The sequence below is a fragment of the Uloborus diversus genome, chromosome 1, assembly GCF_026930045.1.
Source record: "Uloborus diversus isolate 005 chromosome 1, Udiv.v.3.1, whole genome shotgun sequence".
Lineage (NCBI taxonomy): Eukaryota > Metazoa > Arthropoda > Arachnida > Araneae > Uloboridae > Uloborus > Uloborus diversus.
Window position 1 is genome coordinate 82,208,629 of NC_072731.1, and position 24,850 is coordinate 82,233,478.

Sequence of the window (24,850 nt, forward strand, 5' to 3'; positions counted from 1 at the left end):
TAACTATATAGTAAAATCAAATTCAAATTGTAAGATTAAGTAAAAATTAAAGCCAAAATAAAAAAATAACATATCATTGTCCAAGATTTTTAGGAGGTAAAAGCAGAAAAAGAACTGCAGAAAAAAAGCTTCAGATTTTATAGCTCATGTTACATAAATAGTTCATATTTCATACAAAAAAATAGTAATTAAAAAACATTTAGGTATGAGATTCTTAGCTATAAGATGCATTGTGATAAAAACTTTAATAAAATTCTTCCAGATTAAGATAAGAATGGTTGAAATCAACAGATTGAGTGACTTATTTAATTATTTTTTGGAAAAAAAAACATCTTATCTTTTTAACTTCAGCAGATGCGCAAGTTTTTTGTCCTCAGAAGAATAAGACCTCTTTTGAGAGTGAGAGATTCAAAAGTAAAGACTTGTTTCATTTATAAAAATCATTTTGAACGTGGAAAAAAAAATCCGATGGCCGAAATTAATTTTTGAAAAGATGGAATTCCGTCCCTTGGACGGAAGTGTGGCAACCATGGAGGTCACTTTCGGAATAGCATCTCAAAATCGACTCTTCCGAAGTAAAAAAGCCATTCGGTTTTATGCGGGAAAATCTGTGCTCCTCTATGGTGAGCTAATTGGGAGAGATGAGAATTCCCCATATGGCAAGATTGATTATCTCATCCGACGCTTTGCTCAAGAATGGACAGAGCTTGCAGAGAAATTCCTTTTTCTGTTTTTTTTTTTTTTTTTTTTTTCATTCTTTCTTTCTTTATTTTTTAAATTTTACTACGTTATGATGATGAAAAAAAATATTTTATAGTTTTTTAATGAGGAATTTCCCTTTTTAGGAAGAACTGGAGTTGAACAGATTTTTATGCTTTTGTTGTGCAGTAATTGACATTAAAAATAAATTCAAAATTGAAGACAAAAGTACGCTTCCAATCAGACGCAGAGTATTTGAATAGTCACGCAAAGGTTGCGGTCCATATTTCATACTCGTCTTACTTTCATTTTAAGAAATAAGTAGTATTTACTTATATACTTAGTCTTTTATTGCTAGTTCATCATTTAGTGCTGCTAATTGCAATCTTTAATAATGAAGTATTATTTTTAAATTAAAGAGCTGTGTTTTCATTAGCAGATGAATAAAATCTTTTTAACTATGACAGTTTAGGAATGCTATATGCACACACACACACAATTATTGAAATTCTGCAGCAAATCTTACTACTATTATATATGCGAATGTTTGTCTGTATGGATGTTTGTTACTCTTTCACTCAAAAACTACTGAATGGATTTTAATGAAACTTTAAAATATTATAGCTTACGCATTAGAATAAATCATAGGGTAGTTTCAGTCCCGTTATAGGGGGCAAAACCCCCATAGGGGCAATAAAACACGATTTTCATACACATTCTCTAATATGGGGGTGAAAAAATGCTTGCACATATTAACATTATGTCCATCGAAAGCTCTGATTTTTCTTCTGAAGATGGCACCTGTTCGAAATTTCTAAATAGAATAAAAAACGAGTTATAAGCTTTTAGTTCCATGTTTGAAGGCTTTCCTCAACTCAATAGAATATTTAGTGTATCATATCAACTCCCCGTCGATAGCTACAATAAATTGTTGTATCGTTGAATATTTTTGCTTTTCGTTTGACTGTTCAATGCTTTTCTCAAGTTAAATCTTAAGTAACATTTTCGCACAAGATTGGCAAATAATAAATAGATTTGGCTGATTATTTTCCATTTCAATGTAACTTTGATGCAATTAATGGGTTTATTTATTTATTTGTGTTGATTGGACACTAACTCATTATCAAAGCAACCAGCAGGAATCTCGCAAAATCTTTTTGCGAACAGATTTCAATAGCTAAGGCGGATTTTTCAAACTGTCGCTGTTTTTGAAGCTAAAGACTACGTAATACTGTTTCTCGGTTTTCACCATGTAACCAAAATATCGCCATCAAAAGAATCTTTAAAACTTTTGTCAAAATGTAAATAATCCGCAAACTAAATTAAGCAAATCCATAAGCAGCACAAAAACTTCCATTAATTTCTTTCCATGCAATTTCAAACAATCGCCAAATTTTAATTCGTATTTAGGAAAAATTTCGGATGAAAATGTTTACTGTCCAGTTCCAGCTTAGACTACAACGTTCAATTAAAAAAATAATAACAATAACTGATAAATCTTTTTCGACATGTGAAGTTTAATTTCATATTTTGGAAATTCTTCAAAATTTATGTATGCTCAAATGTCATTTTTTCGTTTCTAAAAGAAAACTATTTTGTTCCTCATACTTATTGCCATTTTACTTTTATGTGTAAGAACAAGCTCGATTTTTAATCATGTCAAAGTGGTGTGTTTTGAATTCTTTCAGTTAAAGCAGAAAACGAAGGAAAGTAGCGATTGTTTCTCACAATGATTACTGACCCAGGCAACGCCCGGTATTTTTGCTAGTGTAGAATATTTTTTAGCATATTAATCCAAAATACTAAAAACACATGTACACGGACGTTTTTAAATCTTATTCACGCTCCTCTCCATCTTTTATTCCAAAGATCTACAAAATCAAACATTAGCACTTTTCAAACAAAATTGACTGACGTTTTTGTATTAATTTACGGGTACTGCTGCTATAATCCAAAGTTTTGTGTACGTATTATATATTAGAAAATAACGTGTCATTGTATGACTGAGACTAATTGCCTTTTTATCTGGTACATTGAACTTAAAATTTGACGTGTTAAACTAAATGTATCTCAAACTCAGATGCTCACAGTAACGTAAGTCAGATTTCGCTACTTTTCAAGAAAGCGTAAAAACGTTTCTTTACTGCATACAAAGGTTGGGACTCGCGCTCTTTTGAAACTGTACAAAATATAAAGTTTTTTTCTTTTTTTTTTTTACAAAATTATGCTGTTATGGCTTAATGTGGAATAGGACAGTTTTCCGGGAACACTACCGTTGTAAAATAAAATACCGAATTTAGGGAGCTCCTACAATGACACAATGCCCTTCCGGTAATCATTTATAATCTATGATTTCGAACAAAGGTAGGGACATAAGTACATTCATTTTATTGCGAGTTTCATTGTTGGTGCGTTACTTGATCAGTGATTTTAGCTTTTATATTCAAGGTGTTTCAGTTAAACGTTTCAGAACTTCTTCGAGGAGTAGGGTGCATCCTGACTACTTGAAATCATATCGCGATGTGGGGTCGGAAATGCTTTCCAGAAGCGGGGGGGGGGGGGGGGAATCTTTTAAAGACTCATTATTAATGACGTAAATAAAAGAAATGCATTGTTTTGTTTATAAAAAATTTTAAATAATAGAAGATCAATGAAATGAATATCAATTCATAGAAATGACAAAACATCAAATCTATTGCGGAACAAAAAATACGACTGAAGTTTCCCACCAACCACCATACAATTTTGCAACTAATCACATTGAAGATTTTGACACGAAATTATATAATACTCGTAACATCGCAAGCAAGTATGGGAAAAGCTCTCTCCATAATAAAAGTATAGAAAACGCAATTAAACTAAAACGTTTATTTGATCCTGACCCGAACAAAGATACTAAATGCATGATATTCTTCACCTATTATTGTATTCTTTCTGATTTGTATGTGATAGGGAATAGTACTTGTATCTGTACATTTTACTGAAGAAAAATAAAAGAAAACATAAGATTCCATCTCTTTTGTAGAAATCGCACCCAATACTCTTCTTACAGAGCAGGAGTTCCCTCAAGGAAAATCGCCACGTTCATTAGCGGATCGCTGATAAAGATCTCCTGCGAAAATTTCTCGCCGCGGTGGTCCCTTCCTTTTATGCGATCAAACCCCTGAAGATACATCTACCGGCCGAAAACGGCCGAGTTCATCCTCAAAGGATGTTCATCTGGTCCGCCGGAAACCGGCCGTGTCGTCCTTAAAGTGTTAAAAATAAATCAGAATTATTTTGCCTAACTCATCACATGAGTGTAGAACTCGTGGTCAACAAGTTTTTAACTTTCAGCCTTTATTCCTTTCAATACATATGAAATTATGAGGAAGATTTAGTTCAAATTGTTCCATGAGTGAAAATGGAATCACTCACTTACAGATGGGAAAATAACTGTTGTGAAATCAAAAGTATATTGAATTGAAAAAATAAGGGACACTCCCGTTAAAATGAAAAGCTGTCAACCCTCCAGCTCCCCCACACCATAACATCACCAATGCTACTTCCATCCTTGAATGTACTTGATGGACGGATTTATATCTGTACATGGGGGATTGGAGGCCAAGGCAATAAAAAGGGCACAAAAAGCAAGGCAAAGCCATTTTTGGTTGCCCATGGCAGCAAAAAATTGCTCAAATCAATTTATAAATCAGTCCCCTTTCACAACAGTAAACTCGAGTATTTTTTCAAACTTAATGAAAAGATTGTAATATTCATGAACACAGAGGAGTTGTTTTACCTTGTAATTCACTAAATCTAGATCTTCCAGAGAGTTTTCTTGAGAGGACCCACTGAGCTCTATATGAGGACGGGCCGGCATTGACGGGAGAAGAAGACATAGATGTCGAAGTGGCAGTTGTTGCATCTTCCACCTTGGAAAGGGAAGTGCAGGCATCGGAAACATAAGATGTTGAGGACACAGGGCTGGATGATGCTCGACTAGAGCCTCTGGATGGAGATGGAGACTGATTTCGATGTAATGTGCTTTGCACATTTTTTATGTCATCTAAAAAGGGAAAAAAATAGTCAATGGAAAAAAAACTACTCTTTAAAAAGAACTATCTTCTCACTGACAAAGCAGAAAAATTAAACATATTCAGATTTTTTCCCCCCTACTTTAGTGTAATATTTACAGAGTCCAGAAGCAATTAAGCTTGTTTTGTTACTTATTTCAAAGCATACGCACTAACAAATTAAACTCTGAAATAAACAGGTCTTTTACATTGCACTTTATATTAAAAGTACATTTCTGAAGAGAAACAGAGCTGAATTAAACGCTCTGTTTAAAAAATTACAAGCACTCTCTTTGAAATGTTAAAAGTTCAATCCTTTTTTAGGTTTCAACAGTTTCATAGCAGTTATTTTTATTTGGAAGGGAAGGGAGTATCATATTAACCATTAACGTTCTTCCAAGGGGTTAGATAGGTAAAAGGCTAAAAAACAGAGATTTGCAGCAAAGTTTAGGAGACTCATAGGGTTCATCCTTACTCCACCACCCCACCCCAAATATACTTAAAATCAAAAACTATCTTTCTTCAGGGGGGTTTTACAATTTTTTCACTTATTACTTTCTTCTTTTTTTAATATATAGAAAAAAGTATTGGTTTGGCGCAAATTTTCGAATTTAGAATTTTTACGGATTTGAATGTTTTAAGACATGCCGAGTTCATTTCAACCATTTTTGGAAAATGTCTGTGTGTAAGAATGTGTGTGACCGGTTTTTTGTGGCCGCTCTACAGCAAAAACTACTGCATGAAATCGAACAAAATTTGGCAGACATATGTGCTCCTATGTAAACTTGTGCTTATTAGTTTTTGCCACGAATTCCTCAAAGAGAGGTAGAACACAAGGGCACCCATATGCAAAATTTTAAGGGGGGGGGGCTCAAAATTTTTTTCCATGGTTTAGCAGAATATTTTCCCCATGGAAAACGATTTCAGTACAGATTAGAGATATTAAAATTCGACATTTTTAATAACTTATTCACTAATGGCTGAAAGAGAAATTTTTATACATTTTTGCAAAGAAAAAAGAACTAAAAGCAAGGAAGTTCTCATTTCTAAGGGGAGAGCTTGAGCCCCTCCCACTGCCCCCCTATATGGGCGCCTTTGTACAACAACGGAATGTTTCTCGAGTTATGCGTCTTCTATTTTCCAAGAAGTAGCTGGTGGAATCAAACAAAATTTGGTCCATATGTTGCCCCAAACATGTACAGGTACTGATTCAATTTTGGTGTCAATAGCTCAAATGGGGGCCGAGCTATTAAATGTTTTTTGTCGCCACTTGTGACTGCTATATCTCAAGAAATAATGAATGGAATCAAACAGAAATTTATTGACAAGTAGCAATTAGAGGGTACAAGGCCCGCCAAGTTTTTGCTTGTGTAATTTTTGTTTGGAATATTGCTTCCTCCTCTAGCATGGGGAAGGATCAGAATTCATAAGAAAGATATAGAAGACAGTTTTGTGACGGCCACAACATACCAGTTTTTTGGTGTAAAACAAGTAGTATCAGAACTATTCTCATGAGCCCTATGTCCAAAAATTTTTTGTTGTTAAAAAAATTTTCTTTAAAAATCTTGAAAACACTGCATGTTGTATATAAGACACATTGCAGATCTTCAATCAAGAAACTTCCCTTATTATATATATTTATTTAAATTGTATTCACGGATATAATTAAGATCAAAAACCTATTTAAGTATGCTTATATTATAGCATAAATGTACAGGTACATTTATCTTTCTGGTTATTCCCATTGTTTATCATTATATCAAGAACTGAAAAGTGGGAGGTAATGGGGGGAAATGATGGTCATATTTGGCTTCAAGGGTTCATTTTACGAAAGACAACAAGGGCATCAGAAGCATTTTGATGGGGGGTTTTGTTGCACGGTGTAATCAAATGTAAACCGAATATTTAACAATAGTTAGGGACAGGGTTACCAATCGAGGTGAGACCATGAGAATCAAGAACTTTTGACAGAAATCTCACTCGAAAAATATTTTAATGCGGGACTTTCTCGCAATTTTGACACACCTATTGCGAAAGCGATCTCTCACAGGCAATTGCACAATGGCGTGGTCAAGGCCAGACATACTGTGACACCAGCCATGAACTTATAGATAACTGATAACTTTCTATTAACTTTCAGAGAATCAAAAGGAACACTCTAGTGAAGCAGCAAAACGTCTTGTCTGCAATAATTGTTTGTGTGTTGTGATTTCATCAGTTGTAGTTATGGTATGTTAGTTTGTGTTAATATAATAAATTGCTTAGTTAACCATAGGCGTTAGCGATTTAGCACTATTACATAACTAATATTCGAATTACCAAGTGTCGTTACAGAACGGTTTCAAAGGAGTTTTAAGCACCCGGGAACAAAAGGAAGTTGGACACAGGAATGAAATGTGAGCTTTTGCTTTTCCTTTTGAATAATTTGGTCCAACAAAAACTTCTGTTAAATTTAATAAGGTTTTTTAAAAATCTCTCACTCTGATTTCAACAGAGGGTCGGGTTTTCTCATCCATATTTTTTCATCTAATGGGAAAAATGAAAAGCAAAAAAAGCAATTTGATAACATCTTCAGGAAAATTTTCAGATTGTAATAGTGATTATTAGCCCAGTAGTTGGGGATGGTAGTTGAATACGGAAGTAATTAGTGGAAAGCTGGAAATTGTTTTAATCTATGCTGTATGGGTCTGGAATGACCACACTATACCTCCTTCTACTAAGTGAGCTTTAGCCGTTACGTCCAAATTAGTGACAAAAAACATCTGTTCTTTCGTTAATATAACAATATCTCATAAATAACGTTTCCAATGGCATGATATATTTATACTGAATATACCATGCCTTGCCTTCAATCTTCGAGTTGAACCAAACCATTGCTTCGGTCACTCGTCTGGTCTGCTAATTCTATATTAACTACCAGTTTGTTTGGCACTCTTGGCTTCCTTAAGAGGCTTTCCATCTCCAGCTCAGTCACTTTCCTATGCCGGGCTGATGAGTGCTAATAAGCACGAAACTGCAGTCCTTGGCTGGAAATGACTGAGTTGGCGATGAATATCAGGATTGCTGGATTCAGTGCTTTATCCTTTTATTCTTTCTCACACGGATTCTACCACCTGTTTACATTAATTGGTTCTGACACTGTTTCCATACCCTCTTCAATGCGGTCGGTGACAAGCACAATTTTGTTGGCGGGTATCAGGTCTTGAACGGCTTTTTTTGGATTTGACGGTACAACAAATTCTTGATTGCATTGAGATTGGTAAAGTTGCTTGACCAGTTTAATACCAAAATTCTTCTTTCTGTTGTTTTCAGCACCATCTAGTATGTCAACTTGATGAATACGTACCTGTGTAGCTGCTTCCATAAGTAGGAAAGCAACGCCATGTGTTTTAGTTTTACGTCGTTCTATTCCAGAGGGATCTCTGGGACGACCGGTGTAAATGAGAAAGGTGTGTTCTGGCTTGAAGTGCTTAATTAGTGATTTTAGCCAAACTTTAAAATTAAGTTGCGCGCTTAGTATTTAGCAAAGCTATATATTGTAGATACCCATTTTATTCAGAATTTTAATCTCTACAAGTAATCTGGTTATATGTATGGCCATTGGAAGCGTTATTTTTGAGATATTGTTATACTGATGAAAAAACAGGTGTTTTTTGTCACTACTTTGGACGCAACGGCAAAAGCTCACTTAGTAGAAGGGGGTAAACTTAGCATGGTCATTCCAGACCCATACGGCATAGATTAAAGCAATTTCCAGCTTTCCACCATTTACTTCCATATTCAACTACCATCCCCAACTACTGGGCTAATAATCACTATTACAATCTGAAAAATCTCCTGAAGATGTTATCAAATTGCTCTTTTTGCTTTTCATTTTTCCTGTATTTGTTTTCACTGGCCTGTATTTGAAAATTCATCAAATAACCTATTTAAAAATAAGTAAATAAAATAGTGATCATAAGATGAGAGAACAAACACATAAATTGGTTGGTAAAATTCATCTGAACCCTGGTTGGAGAAAATATCAGTGTATTAATTAAATAAATTAAAACTTATTATTTTGATTTTGCATTATGATGAACAACAGGTATTTCAGAAGACTCACAAATTCGGACTAATAATATGGAATATTTTTTTGAAATAAAAAATTGGCAAACCTCACACGGTAATTGTGCACTGCATAAATGACATGTACATTTTACCTTTGGAGATTCATGTTTCAACAAAATTGACGTCATTTATGATTTTGCTATCTAACACATTAGTCCAGATTTTTGAGTCTACTGTAGTAACAAAGTTGAAATAGTATTAATTCCCTAATAATTGCAGTGTACAAAATAACATCACCTGTTCTGGTCGGAAATTTTCGCCTAGGAGAAGCTTTCGATGCTTGTGGTTTTGATGCAATCTTCGGAGGGGTCTAAAACATAGAACGTCGAATTCGAGTTTTTATATCTTATGAAATATATACTTAAATAAGCAGAAAATATACAATGAAAAGGATCTAATCTCAACCTGTTTGTTTAAAACACACATTTAATAAAACAGGAATAGAATTTTAGTGATATTATGCTTTCCCTGCTTTAATTTTTTGAACAAAATAACTGAATAGTTCAACATGCAAATTAAATAATTTAAAGCTGAGTAAAATATCAGCCAGATACAAAAAAGGAAAAAAAAAAGACACCCTGAACAACTGCTAATTCATAAATAAGAATATGTACAGCTCATAATAGAAATATAATGATTATTTTAAAAAACAAATAAATGCAAGAAATATAGAATGTCTGTATTTCTGATGAGTCAAACTTGAAATATTTTTTTTAATTTAAGAAAAAAAAATCGTAGCTTTTTCTCCTTTTTCTTTTACAGAAGATGCAACTTTGCTCTGCTCAGTACAAAAAAATTTTCCACAAATTTGATACTTCATATTGTGATGCATAATGGTTCCTTGTATTCAAATACATAGAAATTGAAAGCCAAAGCTCAAAATTATAAAGTAAAGTGCAAATATAGGCATAAAAATGTCTAGTCCATGTAAATGGATTGAGCAATAAGTAATTAATATATCATTAATTAAAAAAATAAGTCAAAAGCAAGTCCAATCTTTTTGTGTATAGGTTAAGCATGCAAACTTCAACAAATCATAGTTGCACAATAGAGTGAAATATGAAACAAAACTCTGCACATAAATTAATGTAAGCTTAAAAGGGAGAAAAAACACTAATCAAAGACATACAAGTGCTTCATGCATGTGTTGGAGTAACAAAAATAATTCTTAGCTGAAAGTTTTGTTTTTGAATCAGCAAATATTTTCATGAAAAAATTTGAAATCCAAGAATTTTCTTATCTTAAAAGATAGCTTTTTAATTTAAAAAATATTTTTCTTCATCATTCTATTGAGTTTTTACAAGATTATTTTATACTGAAGCTGAAAAGTTTGAAAAAAAAAACAAAAAAAAAAAACGTTACATTTAACCCTGTAGTCATTATTGCTGATGCCAGATGAATAAAATTATGATCAAAATAGATAGTAGATCCTTAAAATCTGTCCATCAGGCCTTGAAAAACATTTAAATGCTGATGTATTGCCGATGTTTTCTGGAAAAAAAAAAAAACCTAATTATTATTTAACTATTTTTTACTGCATTATTAAAGCAAGTACAGCATAGGACCTGGAATAGGGCAGCAATGAGACCAACATCAGTTTTGGACTTTGGAAATATCCTGAGTTTCAGATCACTACCATAATTTTCATAACATGGCAGACACTTATCAAACACTCACTTTGATGAGAATAAGAAATTTTATGCTCTTAAATCGAATTTGGGGGGCCAACATGGGGCCCTGGGACAACCAGTATCTCTGGATAAAGTTTACAAAATTTTTTGTTCCTGAACAGAAATCGATGAAAATATAGAAAACCTCAATATTTTCCCGATTTTAGCTTACCCTTTTAACTTAACGCTAAAAAAAATAAATACTCGCATATTCTAACACACAATTGGGCCCTTAACTAAAGACTTTGACTGCAGTAAAAGCTAAATCATAAGAATAGTGCAGGAAACTGTGAATTCAGGGTTTGTATGGTGATTAAAATCCCCCAAAAGTCGCAACTTATCCTTCTCACTTTTAAGCCCTACAATGAAGATCAGTTTTTTCACTGGGATCATTATTTATAATTTTACAACTCAGTTTAAAAATTGATTGCATGCTGTAGTTTTACTTTCACGATAGATTTATTTTACTTTCTTAGGAACCCCACGATTATTAACAAATTCACAAAATCATTTCTCCACAGCTATTAATGTGAGTGACTAAAGAAAGCGAAATCAAGAAATTTAGTTTAAAGAACTTTAATAGTATTAAATGTTTTTAAAAACGTTCAAAAAATTACATAAATGCTCTTTTTTCCTTCAAGCCAATTATATCTTCCAGATAACTTTACCTCAATTAGCCAAAAAATAATTATCCTTTACTAATGACTGGAAAGTTACCCATCAAGGTATGACAGGCGAAAATTGCTTTTACATTTGAACGAAGCCATTGCCTGTTTGGTGATATTTTGATAGTTGAAATTGAAACCCAAACTCCAGGGGATTAACCCTAAACTCCAGTAGGTAGCGTTCATTGTTGACCATTTTTTCGTTTCTTCATTCCCCTTGAAATGACAGTCTTACCAGTAAAACAGTTAAGTTACCACTGTTACCTTGTGAGAGTTCAGCCTTGTCACAATAAAGCCTTTCCCAGAATTTTAAACATTACCAAAACATATTTTCAAACTATCATGCTGTAGCGCGAATTTCATTGTTGACGACGTCAGGAGCGTTACTCAATCTTTGGTTTGGATGAGGATATTGGAAACGATCGTTCCAGCAGTATCAAAATCACTCTCTTGATTTTTTCTTTCTCTCAATATTTCTGATTAAACCGTGCATATTGTGCTTGAAAACATTATAGTTCTGCATCTTTGTATGTTATATGTACATATGAATTAAAATATTCGATAGTTTTTAATATTAAACTGTCAAAAACCGAAACTAGTGGCAAGTCAAACTTCCAATAAGTTGAAGTTTTTTGTTGGACCCTTAGATAAGAGTTATCACGAATTGACTGTATATGTGTTTGTATATATATATATATATATATATATATATATATATATATATATATATGCTGAAACAAAATAAAAGAAAATTAGAAAATAATAAAATAAAATGGAGTAAACCACAAGCCCAGTGTTGCACAAAGCAGCCAAACAAACAGCCAGGTAAATATTACAAAATTAAACAAATAAGAACATTAAAACTAATAACAAGACTAATTTTGTGAAGTAGTAATATGTATCAGACCAAGAAAGAAGGAAAATAAAAAGACTTAGTATGCCTGGTCAAATATGATGGTAGTTATTTCTAAAACTAAAACAAGTAATCCCAAGTAACCTTAGGCATGACATTCTCAAAACAACTAAGACAAAATAACAACTTCAATTTTGCTTATCAAAAAAAAAAAAAAATTTAAATGTCAAAATGCTTATACCATTTTGTCTCTCTTTTTCGTAAGATGCTTTTCTCCCAAGTTTCTCTTTAAAATTTTGATCACATAGCTCCCAAAGAAATGTGTATAATATTTTTTAAACGGGGTTGTATTTATATTTAAAAGTACTTCATAAGGTAAAGTTTGAGTTAAAGTATGTTGTTCATGAATAATAAAATTAATTTAAATGAAAAGCTTCTTTTAGAGAATAAAACATAATACAAATAAAAAAAGTTTTGAACATAATGGTTTCTTGAACTGCATAAATTGATAAAAACTAACATCAGCATATTTTAACATTCTGTAATCAGGAGAATATATTAAAAACTTCAAGGTTCTTATAATAAAAACAAGCAAAATGTGATAAAAACATAAAATGTTTTCGTAAATTAAAACATATTTATTAGTTTCACTTTATCTGTTGATTTTATTTTATTCTATTTATTTATTTTTCACAATCTCAGATAATTCCAAATTTTAAACCTAAATATCTCTTTCTATAATTAACATAGGTTTTGGATAAAATAAAATGCTCTGAACACTTTTTAGTATATTTAGTATATCAATATACATTGCAAAAAAGTTATATTATTATTTTCAAACACACTCCCTGTTAAAAGAAGAAAATAAAACAAAGAACCCCAATACTTTAAAGTTGTCATCAAATATGATGAAAAGTTAAAAGAAATCTTGTGCATGTAAAGGAAAAGTGTGCAATATTAGATCAAAATATCTGTGCACGAACTTAACTAAAATGTGCACTAAGACATTTGAGATGCATGAAAGTAATAGTGTACTTTTGACTAGCAATAAGGTAGCAGAAAGTGAACATTTGATTTAATATTGATGGTTTGAAATATTTCTGTGTACCTGTTTCGGCTTTTCAGTAGCATTTGTTTTTCCTGGAGTTATGACGACACTAAGCCCAGAGACAAGGATATCTGCCTACAAATTTAAATTCAACTTACTAAGCAACTAATTTTTGATTTTGAATTGTTTGATACCTATTAGGATTGTATAAAAGATATGAGTCTTAATTGTTAAACCAAAAATTATTTACAAAAAAAAGTTTTGCAAAATGAGCGTAGAATCAATGATGCTTATGTGAATATCTATTGCAAACACAATTCTATTGAACTGAAAAAAAGTTAGACAATAACAAAAAAATAAAATAAAATAAAATAAAGAAAAACAAATAAGTAAATTAATACATTGAACTGTAGCACATGCTTAGAGTGAATAAAATATAAACCAAGGGTCTGGTCAGAGGAAATGTAGGAATTTCTAAGGACCCTTTACAAAAATCTAATTAGATTAAAAGGACCCTTCACAAAATTTTGATGAACCAAAGGGACCCTTCATAAAATCCATATAGGACCTTTCATGAACACATTTTTTAATCAATGAGTATGCAAAATAGAAATCTAATCTATATTGATGGATAACTTTTGGTTAACATTTAGAAATTTCACAAAAAAAAATTGATTATTCACATTTTTTTTTTTTTTAAATTCACAAAAATAGGACCTTGTGAAAGATCTTGTACTGACCCCTGTAAACCTAACAATACAGTAGACTTTTGACCACTCAAAGTCCCAAGGGACCAGGGGCGTGCACAGGTGGGGAGAGGGGACACCTGTTGGCCTGAGCCCAAGATTGAAAGAGGCCCAATATTTTAAAAAATAGGCCTGAAATATAGGGGTAAACAATACGGAGGGGGCCCAGAAAAGTCTTTTGTGATGAGCCCCAAAATTTCTATGCACACCCCTGCAAGTTATGGTAAGTTCCCACAGGGTTCGTTTTCAGGCGCTATAGCGTGTTTTTTATGCAACATCGCAGGAAAGGGAGGCAACTTTCGTGAAAAATCATGTCCCAGGGACCAAAAAAAACCCAAAAGATAAGAACCAGAAGAAAAATTGGAAAAAATGCTAAAGATCTACTTAGTAAAATGCTTTTAAGCTTCAATGACCAGGAGAATCAGAAGAAAGGGATTAAAATGACCCTATCTCTTTATCAGCTATTCAAACACACCCCTATTGTTGGCCAGTCAATGGAACTTTAGTGATAAGACTGGAACTTACAGTGACCTCCTGGGAAAAGCTAAGAGAGCAAAATATTGCAAGTTCATAAATAGCCCATTGAACTGTATTCTAAGAATAAGCTCTCCCTCAACTTTTATCTTGAGGAAATTCCTGAAAACAGCAATAAAGACTAAAAGTAAGAGTGGTTTCAATGCAATCTTCAGGATTAATACAAGACAACTGTATAGTAAAAATATAGCTACAGTCGACTCCCGCTACAACGTGATTTGACTTACACGAAATGGCTATAACGCGTTTTTCAACAGTAAAGAATTTTTGAGTTACCCCGAATTCCTCGCCCGCAACATGAAAATTTTCGGAAGGGAATCGGGGTGTGTATTTTTTCGTGAATGGACCTTCATCCCTTTAGCATCACTGAGAACAGAAGTACCCACACCGTACTAGTCTTTTATCGCTTATACAAATGAGTAATTCTCATTTTTTTCATTCTAAATGCGAAAGTTAACGAAATATAACGACACCTAAGAGCGCTGTTTCATCTAAAGTTGGTGAAGATAGGAAGAAAAAGAGAACGTTTCTGACAATTAAAAGAAAAGGTAAAGCTTCTCGAAAAGCTGAAGCTGAACCAAAAAATGCTTCAAAGGGTAGCACAACAATTAGGTATGAAGGTATGAGTGAATCTTCCATGCGTTCAATTAAAAGTCAAGAAAAGAAAATCCATAACAGTTCACCTCAAGCAAAATGCAAAAATTATGAAAATGGAAATTGCTCTTTATTGTAAATTAAAGAAACCAGGAAGAAGGGTAATGCCAGAGATGGAAACTTTATAAAAGAACCAATGAAGCAACTGTAATAAAAAATATATTAGAATAACGATTTGATCACGTAGCATAAATCATCATCATTTTCACTTTTTTTAAGTTACAATTACCATTACTGAATCAACTGCACAGTACAACTGTAGGGCATTGTTTTCCTTACTACATGCTGTACGTACGGTACTGGTTTATTTTTTGTCTTTCTTTCTCATTGATCGTTGTTTTTGTGCACCATAGCAGTATTTTATGTTGAATGAAATGGTTTTTAAAAACAAAATACAAATAAAAATTCAGTTCTTTATGTAAGAAACAGTAATGTATAGTTAAGAAAAGGTTTTTATCTGTTTAAGGTGGTGTTTACAAGTGTCTAAAATGATTGGTTATGTTTATAAAAGTTTTTACACATACCCTTTTCCATAACGCGAAATTTCGACTTATGCGAGGGGTCTTGGAACGCATCCCTCGCGTAAGTCGGAACTCGACTGAATTTTGCATTCATGTAACAAGAATTACTTTTGAAAATCATCATTTTGCATCTACAATAAAAGGAGGGGAGAAAAAAAATGGGGAACATTTTCCAGATCGCGCTAAACCCAAAGTTCTGAACTTCACATTTTTCTTCTTAAATTGCTTATGAATACCTGAATTTTATACAAAAGCACTTTAACTTGCTCTTTTTCTAGTAATTCACCTTTTTCTGATAGGCTATTTTTATTTGGACTTGTAAAAGTCGGGCATTAATCGATCGCGCCATCTTGAAAATGGCGATTTTAAAAATAGCACAAAAGCTAAAACATATTTTGAACGAGTCATAATAAAGTAAAATATACTGATTTAAGATTGCAAATGAGCAATTTTCACACTCATATGAGAAAATGTTTCGTTTTTGCGATCCCAATTTTCAAGTTGGGTTCATTTGCTTGCGATTTTTTTTTCTATTTTTATGTAATAGCCAATGATAATGGGGGAGGGGCTGTTTGCTTTTTCATTAAGAAAAATTTCCAGTTCAAATCACTATGTGGATAGATTTTTTTCCCTCAAGTATAAATATTTTTATATTATTCATTTACACACTAAGATTTTCCGTTTAAAATTTATGGGACTCATTTTTTCCAAAGGACCCAAATCTATTTCATTAATGGGTCCCTGGGACCCAGGTTACGGATAGTTAAGTGCGAACACTGTTCCCATATTCTCCTCAAATCTTGGGGACCTAAACAAAAACTTTGAGATAAAAGAATGTATGAGATATAAGACTTTAAGCTATCACAAGTTGACTGTAAAGATATATTTCATTTCTTTTAAAACTATCTTAACAAAAAGAAAAAAAAAAGAAATTTACATTAAAAATATCAATTTAAAACTAATTTCTTTAAATACATATATGAAAATACATTTTCCTTCAAATGATATCAATCAGATTCCTGACAATTGATTATTTTAGTTAAATGATCAAATAGATTAAATTTAACAAATTTTAAGTTATTGGTGCAAAACTACATCATTATTTCCTTTATTAATAAAACAAAAATAAAAACTAAGATACTATGCAGGAACTAAATAGGCATACGTTACCCTAACAAATAACTATAATTCTGGAACTCCATGATAAAGAGTGTGATGACAAACAAGTATTTATGAGCTCAGAGCCTGTTACAGGACTTAGTGTTAATATATTTATGAATGACTAGAGATCATGGTCCACCATATGAAGGATGAAACAGATGATGCTATGCACTAAAGCACCAGTTATTCAAGGCCACCAACGCAATCAAGAACGAAAATAATGCAGTTACTCTTAAACAAGAAATTTTGACAATTTTCCATCATTTTAACATAACAGAATTATTATAGATCTTGAAATTTCAAAAATCTTCAAAGTTTTTTTGATGAGAGTGTTTAGTTTTGCGATTTGATTCAGGGAATTTGGATGGATGTCCACCATCTAAACTAGACTGCTGTTGTAAGAATAGAAGTTAGGTTTAAAATACCAAATATTATTTCGGATTTCAAATTAATCACTTGTATGATTGAAAGTCTTAAAACACACTAGACGTATTGCAATACCATGCTAAAAAATATGTTTCTTTTAATGCATCAGCTACATTAAAATTTGTTTACGTTACTAATTACTAGGCAAGTGCTGAGTACTTACTTCAGCACATAAAAATTTTCAGAAAATTATGTTCAGTGAAGCATGCATTCGGAAACTTAACTGCACATATACTAAGTATCAAAACAAGAAATTGCAAAAATTTGTGAAGTTTTTATGGAGTGTAGTTAATGTTTTAGCAAATACAAAATTATGCATAAAATAAACATACTTGTAGTACATGGTTTTTCCACTTAACAAAAAATACAGGGTCTTATTTTTTTTTTGCACTGAGGCCACTTTATACCTGCTACAGATCTGTACGCCTAGGACCACAGCCAACATTTTTGCATGTCTTACAAAATCAGAGCATTTTAACAAAACCAGATCATTAAAAATTTTCAGAAAAAAGAGGATATTTTGATTTTGGGAGCTTGTCAGTCTCAAATTATTTTATTAATAATTTAACATTTGTAAAATTTTACTTTATGTTGCTTTATGATAATAAGCAACTAGATCGTTTCTATCTTTCACTGTTTATCTTTCCTTGTTTATTTGTGTATGCAAAGGGTAAATATTCCATGCACAGACATTAGTGCTGAAATTTTAATGCCAATGAATAAAGATTGATTGCAGAAATCTTCCAAAGAAAACTCACTCAGAAAGAGTGTTTTCTAGATATTTATAGTGAGAGAATTTTTTTTAAACAAAATTTGAATATTAGAAAGCTTTTTCGTTTTAAAAATTCGTTTATAAACTATACCTCCTTTGAAGCTTTAGATGCCTTATCATGGTTTTTTCGAGATTGCATCGATGTTTAACAGTTCTTTTTTCATTACAATCCTGTATTTCCTTCAATACAGCATATATACATCAAGCTATAAATAAGAGAAAAAAAAAAGAAATCAATGGGATTACAACTTCCAAAATAAAAAAGAAAATAATGAAGCTCTAGACATAATACAACCTTCCTATCCCAAATACAATTCTTTCCCAGGAGTCTTAAAACTTTTAGTCGGGCATTGATTACCAGTGCTTCCACACATGGGTTTTGAAACACAAATTTAGATTTTTTTGGATACTCAAATCTTAATAGATTTTCAGTAAATATGTTTATATTTTAGGTTTTTAAATTTGAAATGATGATCTTATTTTTATTCAGTATAAATTGAATACCTATTAAAGTATTAACACTTTGAGAAAGCTGTAGTAAAATCCAGTATGAATTAAAAACAAATTCTCATTCATCTTCTAATATAGCTTAGATTCATAATGAACATTAAGAATTGCATTTTTTCTTTGAGCAGGGAGAAACTTTGAAACAAAGGAAAGGAACAAATCACCCTAAGTAACGAAAAGTAACACACCGGCAGGGATTCAGAGGGTATCAGCCCCCCTCCCCCCTTTCCATTCTTAACTGGCTAAAGAATCTAAAGCAACGTTTTGGAACTTCAGAAAATGCACTCCAGACCATTTATACCTAAAAATGACACTTACGACTCCCTTCCCTCACCTTTCCAGAATGACCCCCTTCAGAAGCAAAGCGTTGGTAACAAGTGTTTATGAATAAGATCATTTAATGATATAAGCTTTGAAGGATACAAGTAGTAGGGTGGGCCGAAAAAACTCATTTTTTTTTTATTTTGAAGTTGTAATAGCGCGGAAAAGTTGTGAATTATAAAGACAAAGGAAAAAAAGAATTATGAAAATCGATTGACATCTTCCGTTTGCACATGTGGCCTAAATTTTGACAAAATATGAAAAAAAAAAATTTTTGAGATTTTTTAAAAATTTTTTAAATTAGATGTGTTCTTAATGTAATAGTTTGTAACGTATTTAAACAGAACCTCAAAACATTAAGTTTAAATTTGGTTTTGATCAGCTAATATCCTTTGGTCGCGCACGGGCCCCAAAATACCTAATGAAAAAGTTACATTTTTATGGGTTTTCGGTATTTGATGAGTAATCAGTATTTAAATATAAAAGACGAAGTATTTTTTCAGTCACACTGAAAATGAGATTAAAAGAAAACAAGCTGTCAGGTTCAGTCAATGTTTTCCGGTAGCGCAAAGCCTAAAAACTCTCGTGCTCAGACGTAAGACCGCAATCCAGACGACACTCGCCTGGCTGGGAGCGCTCTCCTCCACGCCATCCTAGAGCCACGTTAGCTATCTTCCAACATTGTTTTTTCAGTCTATCTGTCAGTAGTGATCTTAGTAAACTATTACTTAGTTCGATCTAGCTGTTTTAGTTCTGCATCTCTTGTAGGTTTCTGTCATGGTATATGACTGTGCAATGAGCAGTTTGTCTCTTCCATTTCAATGAGTTGCATATGTTTCAGCTCTTGGATGGCAAGACAACGAGGTCTAGTACCTCTAAAGGGTCAATTGAGGAAAAGTTAGTTGACTGCCGGAACCTTCCGGTAGTTAACTTTCAGAGTATTGATTGCCTGGTCAGCATCATTAATTTTATATTTCAAACAAAATTGTACCAGGAACCTGTAAAGAAGATTTGGTTGTACGAAATTCTCGGCGTTTATCACATTCGAGGTGGCAAATAGAACTCTCAGATTGTCTATATAAGTGAAGAAAACCTCGTGTCTGAACTTCAAGAATTAGCAGTTTATATTGAAATCATCATGCCAATGTGGTTTTCGATTAACCATCTTAAGACGGCCCAAAACTTGTTTACAAGGCAATACAATATATCAGGTACTTGCCAAAACCTTTGCTTTATGTTGCCAACCCTGCAATCGAACAGAATGGTGTTTTCGCTCACCCAGAAAACTTGGTGTTTAGCCATGACTCAAGATGATAATAAATACATAAATGTTCGGGGTTGGAAGAATTCTGAAGTAAAGACAGATAGATCCAAGAAGGGAAACAGAACATTCAACTTCTATATGCAAGAATACTCAGAAATGGTCATCTGGATGATTGTTGGTACAAATCAGTGACGACGACATTGAATCACACATCGACAGTGACTTAATCAGACTTTGAAAACCTATTTGCTGGTGAAGTTAGACATGGATGATCTGAACAGTAGGGTGGTTCTTGTAAATCCATCTCAAGATTCAGCTCCACAAACTTTTCCTGAGACTACCGTGACGAGTTTTATGCAGCGTTCAATAGTCTGCATGTGCACTGGGAACTGCTTGAAAGTATTGTTCCAGACAGCCAACAAACTTTTCACCCAAACCAATTGGTCCATCGTGTTGCCATCCAAGAGCTTAAGCTTGTGGCGAAATGGCTACTCATTGAAATGGAGGAGACAAATTGTCCATTGCACAGGCATGTATCATAACAGAAAACTACAAGAGTTGCAGGATGAAAACAGCTAGATCGAACTAAGTTTACTAAGATCCCTACTGACATATGCAGCAAGGAATTTGGGGACGGTGTGAAAGAGAGCATCCCCAGCCAGGCAAGTGATGTTGTGTGGATTGCTGTCCGACATCCGAGCACGAGAGTTTCTAAGGCTACCGGAAAACATTGATTGAACCCGACAGTTTTTGAGCAACCACAATTGCTTATTGTTTTCATTTGACCGTCCTTGATGTCCGGTTCCTTTTTCATAATGGATCAGGGGCCTCTGCTGTATGGCCGTCCACTGGCCCATGCAGGAGCTGCTCCTCTAGTCAAAGTCTCAACTAACAGCACTATCCACCAGAATGCCCTCCTCCTGGGAAGTGGCATTCATTTCCCACATACACACACACATTTCTGTACACATACACGTCCTTACTTACATACACACACGTAAATGCCCAGGAGGAGAGGCAAGCTTGGGAGGACAGCAGCCATTTATCGAAACAATAAAACCTAATCAGTAGGGTCGTCGGTCCTGTCGCAACATGTGATTGCAAAAATCATAATTTGAATTATAAATGTCAGAAGTAAAATTATGTATACATATTTAGATATATATATATATATATATATATATATATATATATTCTTTAATCTCATTTTCAGTTCAACTGAAAAATACTTTGTCTATTATATTTAAATACTGATTATTCATCAAATATTGAAAACCCATAAAAATAACTTTTTCATTAGGTATTTCGGAAGATTTTGGGGCCTGTGCATGACCAAAAGATATTAGCTGATCGAAACCAAATTTAAACAATGTTTTGAGACTCTGTTTAAAGACGTTACAAACTATTACATTACAAACAAATCTAATTTAAAAATTTTTTAAAAATCTCGAAAATGTTTTTTTTTTTTTCATATTTTGTCAAATTTTAAGCCCCATGCACGAACGGAAGATGTTAATCGATTTCCATAATTCTTTTTTTCCTTCATCTTTATAATTCGCAACTTTTCCGCGCTATTACAACTTCACAATAAAAAAACGAGTTTTTCCTGTCCACCCTAATGAGTAGGGTTAGGGTTGTACAAGTACGATAAGTATGGGCAAGTTTGCACATCTACTTCGATGAAAATAAGAAAAACATGCAATTTTTTTAATGTGTATGCAATAAATTTTTGAGAAAATGGGTAATTTTCAGAGCTAATGTTGCAATGCTAATAACTACAAGAATTCATTAAGATAATGGGGTTGTTTCCAAATTTTTAAGAGTAATTTTTTCTGGAAGAGCATGCTTAAAAACGTAGAGTCTGGCCATTTTTTAAATAATTTGTTTAAGTTTAATATTTAAAACAAATTTACTTTAATTGACATGCTTTCATTGTTTATACTTCTGCCGATGACACCACAAATGATGAAATGCCATTCAGTATTGCGATTCGAGAAAACAAAATAGTTAATTTGCATCTTTACTTCTGTGTATTGGCAACGATATGGTTGATAGCAAGCGTAGAGCGCAATTTTAATTTGCTTCTTGATTATCATATCGTGGAAATGTGATAGAAAGATGCGGCAAAGTGCATCATTTGTGACATCATCAAGACCACGCCTTGTTTGAAAAATTGGACATTTAAAAAAATTATTTAAAAAATAACTGTTGGGAAAATAAAAGTACTTTCTGGGTTCATGTTTTCTTTTTTTTTCTTTTTGGCTTATTCTATCAATTTCAGTGACAAACAGTACTACTTTTGCTGAAGGAAACAACCCCATTGATGAAGCTTTTTGACACTATGCATGTTTTAAAAATATGTCATTAAAAATGTTGTTTGTACTAAATTTGCTGAACTGTTTCAAGATGTTTCATTTACAAAATAAAATTCATGAGATTAATAAAAAATAAAATCAACTTATACACTTCCACCAAAAACCTTCCAGAGTTGCAGGATAAGAGACTACTAAAAATGCAATAAAACCTTCCATGGAAATTTGTAAATCCGTTACACATAAGTTTAACACAAGTAAAATATTTAACTTGAACAAAAAAATTCATTATTTTTAAGATTGAATAAGAAAGAACATTGTCAAAGTAAATGATCTAACTATATTTTAAAGAGGTAAAACTAATACGTATCAAATTTATCTTAATTTAACAGAAAAAAAAAATTAAATAAATCAGAAGATTGTGAGAAGGGGGGGGGATAAAAATTAAAAAATTCAATCAGAATTTTGTGCATGGTCAACTGTCTAACTATACCGGAAATTGATATTCAGTAAGTCATGAATTAATATAATTACACTGCTAGTGCTAATTGATTTTTAACTGAAAAGTCTTTCTGTTAACATAAAACTTGTATTTAATAACTTAATTTCAAGTCAATTAATGTGTTTCTTAATTAGCGATATTATTATAATTTTTAAATACTAAATACATTAGCCAGCATTAGTTCAGGTCGCTAAATCAACACACTAAGATAACTAAAATTTAAAAGCTTATTAGAAACAGGTAAAAAACAGCAATAAAATTTGGTTTGTGAAGCTTATAGCCACACCTTTTAATCAGATTAATTACCAACGCATACTAATTAAAGAAAATATCCAAGCGCACCGGTGCGTTTCGTGTTTATTACTTTTGAAGAAGTTAGAAGAAGTGAAAGTGAAAAGTGAAACACTATCTGTGCCCATGCCACCAAATTCGCATTAATTCTATGGAAAAAATAAGGTTGCGTTCGACGAGCACGACCGATAGCGACCAGTTAGTTAATCACGTGACAACTAATGATCACGTGCTCCAATCAACAGCTAAAAATGGTAGCCGGTGAGGTAACCGATGGATGATAGAACGCTGCGGTTTGTACCGGTAACTTACCGGTAGACCGGTGAGGTTCGTCAAACGCAACCCAAAGAAAATATGAGGCATCCTCAAATCAAGCTGTTTTGCTGAGTCTGAGCAGTTGAACTAAAAAGTAATTGAAGCAAAATATAAAATATCTTAGAAGCATTGATTAAAACAAACTATTTTTTTTAAATTTGCCTTTTTTTTCACCCCTAAGTAAATCATCTCTTTTATTTGTGTTTCGAAATCCGTTATAACAAGCGAAACAGAATGCCATTGGTTTTTGAGCAATTACGATTGCTTATTGCTTTCATTTGACTGTTTTTGGCGTGCTATCATTTTCCCACTGGCGCGGCACCACCCTCTGCCAGCACCACCCGTCGCGTCTAGAGTCCCTGTCGCGTCGGCCGGCCTCACGATGCTGCTCCTCTAGCGAAAACCGTCTCCAGGTTGCGTCCATATCCTACACACACACGCATACATACACGCACCAACACACACGCACACACAAACACATACACAAACACCACCATACACACACATACACACACGCATGCATACAGACACATACACACAACTGCCACGCATTCATGCCTGCACACAGACACAAACACATATGCTTACACACATACATACACATACCCTGCCCCTACGCACACAAACACTCATACACACAACTACCCACACACTCATGATTGCACACAGACACAAACACACATGCCTATACACATACTCCCCCCCCCCACACACACATACAAACACACACTCGTGATTGCGAAAAACATAATTTGAATTCAAGATGACAAAATTCAAATTAATTTTTTTTTTCCAAACATGACCTTTAAAAGTGACATTAATTTGATTTTTCAATTAGATATATTTTTGGATGCGTTCGACAAACCTAACTGGTCTACCGGTGAGCAACTGGTTACTAACCGCAGCGTTCAGGTATCTACCGGTCACCGCACCGGTTACCATTTTAAGCTGTTGATTGGTTGATTGCAGCAACTGATCATTAGCTCTCACGTGGTCAGTCAATCGGTAGCTACCGGTTAAGCTCGTCGAACGCAAGCTTTAAATATATTAATTTCCTTTAACTTTCCTTTCAACCAATCACAGGATGACAACACATGTGGCTAGGTAGTTAGCTTTTCGACGTAACTGATGACACGTTCTTATGCACTTTAAAGAATACCGGCGTGTCAGAAGTGTTTTACATTAGGAAAAACAGCCTTGAAGATGCTTAATTTATTAAATTTAATTGTTGTTTTAGGTTTTTGTTCTGTAGTCTTCTGTGGTGATGTATTAGATTTTTCAGGGCCCGATTTTGAAGACCGGGTTACAGAACACGACGCTATATTAATAGAATTTTTCGCACCTTGGTTAGTATGTTTATCTCTTGTACTTCCTATCTCGCTTTCTAATTTTCTGTTGTGTAACGTTCAAAATATTCAAATATA

The 24,850-nt window shown here is 33.2% G+C and overlaps 2 protein-coding genes across 5 annotated transcripts in view; one reads left to right on the forward strand and one right to left on the reverse strand.

Moving 5' to 3' along the window:
• Nucleotides 1-23,216, reverse strand: part of LOC129234678 (leucine-rich repeat-containing protein 49-like) — a 98,444-nt gene extending 75,228 nt beyond the window's left edge. The window contains exons 1-5 of one of the 4 annotated variants that reach the window (XM_054868721.1): nt 23,107-23,216; nt 18,006-18,120; nt 13,161-13,235; nt 9,102-9,174; nt 4,481-4,747 (exon numbers count right to left, since the gene is read on the reverse strand). In XM_054868721.1, coding sequence (XP_054724696.1) covers nt 4,481-4,747; nt 9,102-9,174; nt 13,161-13,235; nt 18,006-18,053 — 463 coding nt within the window. In that variant the 5' untranslated portion in view covers nt 18,054-18,120; nt 23,107-23,216. The remainder of the gene's footprint in view (nt 1-4,480; nt 4,748-9,101; nt 9,175-13,160; nt 13,236-18,005; nt 18,121-23,106) is intronic. The other 3 variants (XM_054868722.1, XM_054868723.1, XM_054868724.1) reach the window with 3 other exon arrangements.
• A 1,322-nt stretch (nt 23,217-24,538) lies between these two features.
• The window catches only part of LOC129234679 (protein disulfide-isomerase A3-like), a 29,604-nt gene continuing 29,292 nt past the window's right edge, over nt 24,539-24,850 (forward strand). Inside the window, exon 1 of the mRNA XM_054868726.1 lies at nt 24,539-24,772. Within this exon, the coding sequence (XP_054724701.1) occupies nt 24,630-24,772 (143 nt within the window). The 5' untranslated portion in view covers nt 24,539-24,629. The remainder of the gene's footprint in view (nt 24,773-24,850) is intronic.